This window comes from Dermacentor andersoni, chromosome 5 (genome assembly GCF_023375885.2).
Source record: "Dermacentor andersoni chromosome 5, qqDerAnde1_hic_scaffold, whole genome shotgun sequence".
NCBI lineage: Eukaryota > Metazoa > Arthropoda > Arachnida > Ixodida > Ixodidae > Dermacentor > Dermacentor andersoni.
The window spans coordinates 52,741,831-52,747,243 of record NC_092818.1 but is presented as its reverse complement, the minus strand read 5'-3'; the positions used below and the strand labels follow the sequence as shown (position 1 = coordinate 52,747,243).

Below are 5,413 nucleotides of genomic sequence, written 5' to 3'. Positions count from 1 at the left end.
GTTGAAAAATTTGACTAAATATCAACTAGTCTCTGCTATTCGTTCGATAATTTACTATAGAAAATGTTGAATTATGGAACATGTTTAATGAAATGTTGTTCTGAATGACTCTGCGGCAGGATATCTGCGGAACCCTTACGTGTTCAGAAATGTGAATAATGTTTACTTGGTCAGTGACAGTTACATTTCGTTTTTGTAAAACATGCTACCTGACTGACCGAGGTTCCGTCGCACTCCTGGCCCTGTTGACACTTGGCTGCTTAGTTACTGCCTATTACTATTAATTTGTTGGGGTAACTGGTGAACAAGTCACTAGTAACCGCAGGCGCTTTCAAGTCCTTCGTCTTCTGTCCGACGAAATACAGCCACCAACTTGATCAAGCACTCACTTTACCGCGTTCCTATTTTCCGCAGTCACGCACACGTCTTACAGCACGTCTTCTATCGTACGCCCAAATAACTATGTGTAGGAACTGTGCCACGATATTATGCCGCTCACGTTTAATTTATTTCGGTAATAAAGTTGTACCCACGATTGGGTGTCTCCAAATATCTTCTTGAATGTTACGCATACGAGAAGCCTTTAACCACTTGATTCATGGCCGATCCCGCACTGTGGAAATATGCACCGCAATCATTCAGAATAAGATGAATGAATTAAAATATGCTCGGGGATTTAGCAATGTTTCTTTTTAGATACTACTATTTACTTTCCTAATTCACGAGATTATCGGCCAATCGCCCACAGTGGGTATCAGTGCCACCAACTACCCCCCCCCCCCCCCCTACCCCGCTCCGCCTACCCCCACTCACCGAGCAAACCAAACCACAAAGAGAACGAAGAAGTTGCATATGGTTCCGAGCGGCTCATCCAGCCCTGCCGAAATCTACGAGGGGAGCCCCGACCCCGCGCAGGAACTCGAGAGGCTCTTCGATCCCATATCGCAGCGAGACTTCTTGAGGCTGTGCGTCCAGTGCCTGCACATGGCCGAGAGGGGCGTCGGCAAGCCGACAAAGCCCTACGGCGCCGTCAGCGAACAGCTGCGCAGCTACGTGAACACAACGTTCGCCGAAGTCCTGCAGGTGTCGGGCGAGGAGAAGATTGCGCGCCTCGTTTCCAAACTGCCGGAAGTCGACGTGCACCTGCTCGTCACCGTCGTTCAGGCCGAAGGTCTCGTGGCCAGAGACGTGAGCGGGAAGTCCGACCCGTACTGCGCTCTGCGCGTCGGTGGCTCGGACGCGCAGCTGACCAGCGTCAAGAACAGGACAGTTTGCCCCATGTGGGATGAGAGATTCCGCATCCGTGTGTCGGACCCGGGTTCGGATGCCTTTCAGCTCGTCGTTTGGGACAAGGACCCACGGACACTGTGCGGCGTGTTCCGGGAGCTCCGGGACGTGCGTTCGTGCTTCTCGTGCCTGCACTTCCTGAGGGAGATGTTCGAGACCATGTGCTCTTTCGACGGCGCCGACGACTTCATGGGCGCGGCGTCGATTTTCGTCAACGAGGTCCCCTGCACCGGCTGCGAACAGTGGCTGCGCCTCGCGGATGCGGGCGGCCGGGGAGCGTACGGCCGCGTTTACGTGAGGCTCGGCTTTGAGTGCAAGACCGCGAAGCGGTTCGACCGCCAGGCGGTGCTGCGATATCACTACTACCTGTGCCTTATTTTTTTGTTGCAACACGCATCAACGGCGGCCGAAGGTTTGCCTCTTACCTGGGTCCAGTGGGAACAGTGCGTCACGGAAGAGGGCCTCACCTTACTTTTTCGCCACTCGCAGTACCACAACCTCTCTAGCCTTGAGCAGCAGCTGTGCCAGATAATGGCACTGGCGAACGTCGTCAGGTCTAAAAAGACGAGACTCAACTTTGCTGCGCTGTATCAGCTGTTGGCGCAAATCAGGACATCGATCAAAGAGAGGCAGGAACAGCTCATCGTCAATTCTTTGGAAGTGGTAGTCAAGGCTCTGACGGATCCCTGTCTGGAACGCTTGGCTAGGCTGCATGAAAACTTTACTTTTGCCAAGAAGTATCATCGTATTGATTTGCTCGGGCTCCTTTTTTGCTGCGTTACGATTGAAGCGCTCGTGGAGACCGAAGTCACGGACTCTGCTGGCGTGGAAATACGGAAGGATGCTTTAGCGTGGTATCAAGGCTTGCTGACACAGGAAGATTTACGCGACGATGATTCGCTCACGAATATTGTCACGCGAATACTTTCCACCATAGAGGCCTATCACCAAGAGGCCGATCGTATTTTTAAGTCTGCCTGGAACGAAACATACACACAGATCGTGCTCAAGGAACTGGATGCCTTCATTTGCCAAGCGTTCGAGACAAGAGTGAGGAATTTCAGCACCTCCCTTGTTGATAAGCCGGCTGACGACGTCTCCCGCTCGAAGGCAGTAGAGGAGAGCTTGCGGCTTTTTTACGCCTTCCAACGATTCCGCAAGGAGGTTTCCAGTGCACTGGTGTCAAGTAGTTATCCCATGCGAATGGGCAAGCTCCAAGACTGGTTCGGCTTCGACCTGGTATTACTTTGGTTCGATCTAGCGAGAATTCCCGTATCTGGCTGGATATCTGATCTCGTTGACAAGGACGACATGTCACCTCTCGCCCGCGACGTCAAGTACGGATCGGCCGTTCGAGACACAATCGACATTCTGCACAGCCGTTACGTTGAACTCTGGCGAAAACTCGACCTTCGAGATTTTCGCTGCGTCCGCGCCTTCACCACGGCAATGGCGGAAGAGTGCTCGCATTTCGTGCGCGTCCTTTCGAGCCGCGTCGTGTCTGCCGGCTACTTTGACGTCATCGGCGAGTTTGAAGTGTCTTCTCAGCTCTGCGTGGCCGTAAGCAGCTTCGCGCGCATCGCGTCCTTCTTGCAAGAAACCATCACGGAAGTGGACTTCGTGTGCCTGAACGACTGCGATGACATCGCCGAAAGAGCCGGCGAAGCTCGCTTCCCGCTGGAACGAGCTCTAGACACGTCCCTGATTGCCATGGCACGAGTCTGTTCCGAAGCGGTTGACAAACTCGGACCGGAGCTCCGGAAGAGGATGTCGCGGGTCTGCGATGCGAGCTCGAGGCACTTGCAAGACCGTGCGCTTCACGACCTCGTGCAGTACGTCGATGCCTGCATAGGAGCTCTTCACGACCACCTGGACGACATTGCGTTCCGAAAGATGCTCCGGCTCCTGTGGAGGTCCAGCGTCAGCTCGATCAGGGAACACGCCTCACTTATTCAGGATAATTACTTGTATCGTTTCACAACTGCGTCTCTGAGCTTCGTGGGTTTACACCGGGCACTTTTTCAGCTGAAGGACGTGTTCCATGCCGGAGGCGCAGGTTTGTCTGTGGTAGAACTGAACGTCAAGCCTTATGCTGACCTCGACGAAAAGTTGAACGAACTAGTCCGGGCGCTAGAAGAGCACAACACTGATCTATGTAAAAATGGTGGAGCTGTTATAGTGTGAGAAATCCGTCTTTATAGCTATGATTATCACGCCGGAAAGTGGACTTAATTTATTCCGTGTATTTCCTTAGGTTCGCGTACGAGTGCAATAAACACTTTAGCGACTGATAACGATACATGAATATGACGGTCGCCTTCAAGCGCGGTGCAGACAAAACAGGTTCCCAGAAAGATTAAAACTTGAAGCGGTCAAAAGTTGTCCAACAAGAGGGTCAGCGCTTCGACAAGACGATTTCACTTCGTCGGCGCAGCAACTGCTCTGCTCAGCAGCGTTCATATATATAGGTCACTATCCTCCGGCACCCATTGTGGGAGGAGAACAAGTGAGTGTGTAGAGTGAGTGAGGGAAGTCATAAGGTTATATAGGTGTTGCCATGACAAGGAAGAAAGGCGTTATTGGTGTTGCCATCCCAATAAAGAAAGGCGTCAGGCAGGGAGATACGATTTCTCCAATGCTATTCACCGCGTGTTTACAGGAGGTATTCAGAGACCTGGATTGGGAAGAATCGGGGATAAGAGTAAATGGACAATACCTTAGTAACTTGCGCTTCGCTGATGATATTGCCTTGCTTAGTAACTCAGGGGACCAACTGCAATGCATGCTCACTGACCTGGAGAGGCAGAGCAGAAGGGTGGGACTAAAAATTAATCTGCAGAAAACTAAAGTAATGTTTAACAGTCTCGGAAGGGAACAGCAGTTTACGATAGGTAGCGAGGCACTGGAAGTGGTAAGGGAATACATCTACTCAGGACAGGTAGTGACTGCTGATCCGGATCATGAGAGTGAAATAATCAGAAGAATAAGAATGGGCTGGGGTGCGTTTGGCCAGCATTCGCAGATCATGAACAGCAGGTTGCCATTATCCCTCAAGAGAAAAGTGTATAACAGCTGTGTCTTAACAGTACTCACGTACGGGACAGAAACCTGGAGGCTTACGAAAAGGGTTCTACTTAAATTGAGGACGACGCAACGAGCTATGCAAAGAAGACTGATAGGTATAACGTTAAGGGATAAGAAAAGAGCAGATTGGGTGAGGGAACAAACGCGCGTTAATGACATCTTAGTTGAAATCAAGAAAAAGAAATGGGCATGGGCAGGACATGTAATGAGGAGGGAAGATAACCGATGGTCATTAAGGGTTACGGACCGGATTCCGAGGGAAGGGAAGCGTAGCAGGGGGCGACAGAAAGTTAGGTGGGCAGATGAGATTAGGAAGTTTGGAGGGTCAACATGGCCACAATTAGTACATGACCGGGGTAGTTGGAGAAGTATGGGAGAGGCCTTTGCCCTGCAGTGGGCGTAACCAGGCTGATGATGATGATGACAAGAGAAAGAGGGGAGGAGAGGGGAGTCCTCTAGTCGAAACCTTGGCTGTAGCCTGACACTGTTGATCAATGCAGTCAAGGAACTGAATACAAAAGCAGCGATTACGTTCCTCGTTTTACTGGGACAGCAGTTCAAAACTACAAACTGAGCGTGCCCTGTCCGAAATTTTCTTCCGTTAAGCTGACGACGAACTTTGTCGTTATCATAGTTATTGTGTCAGCATCACGCCGCATCCTCACTTACCATCGCCATGGGTCACCGTAACATAGGTCGATGGAAAGAAAACTTTATAGACTACAGCCACCAAGAAAGTAAATTCGTAATGTTTGTCTTTATACGTTTCATGTTGAAAAATGGGGAAGTAGGCGTCTCAAGGGGCTGCTATCCCGAAATGCCAAATAAAGAAGTCAACAAAGAATAAAAAAAGGCAGCTAAGAAAAAAGGACGCACAAATACCTACTAGTCCTTGGCCGGTGGGTAACTGTCAAATAGAAATGGTGACAGCAACGACAGCAAACGTGAATCCTTGTGGGTTTACATAGCGCAACGTCTGTAATTAAGAGGGGACTGTCGCGTAATCGCGCTATAATATTGGTTGCTGTGCAGGGTAAACTCC

At 50.6% G+C, this 5,413-nt stretch overlaps 1 protein-coding gene across 1 annotated transcript; it reads left to right on the top strand.

Moving 5' to 3' along the window:
- The first annotated feature begins 852 nt into the window (after nucleotides 1-852).
- On the top strand, nucleotides 853-3,547 carry LOC126530343 (protein unc-13 homolog 4B-like). The gene has a single exon (XM_050177658.2). The coding sequence runs from the start codon at nucleotides 853-855 to the stop codon at nucleotides 3,469-3,471; it is 2,619 nt and encodes an 872-aa protein (XP_050033615.1). The 3' UTR covers nucleotides 3,472-3,547.
- The last annotated feature ends 1,866 nt before the right edge of the window (nucleotides 3,548-5,413 follow it).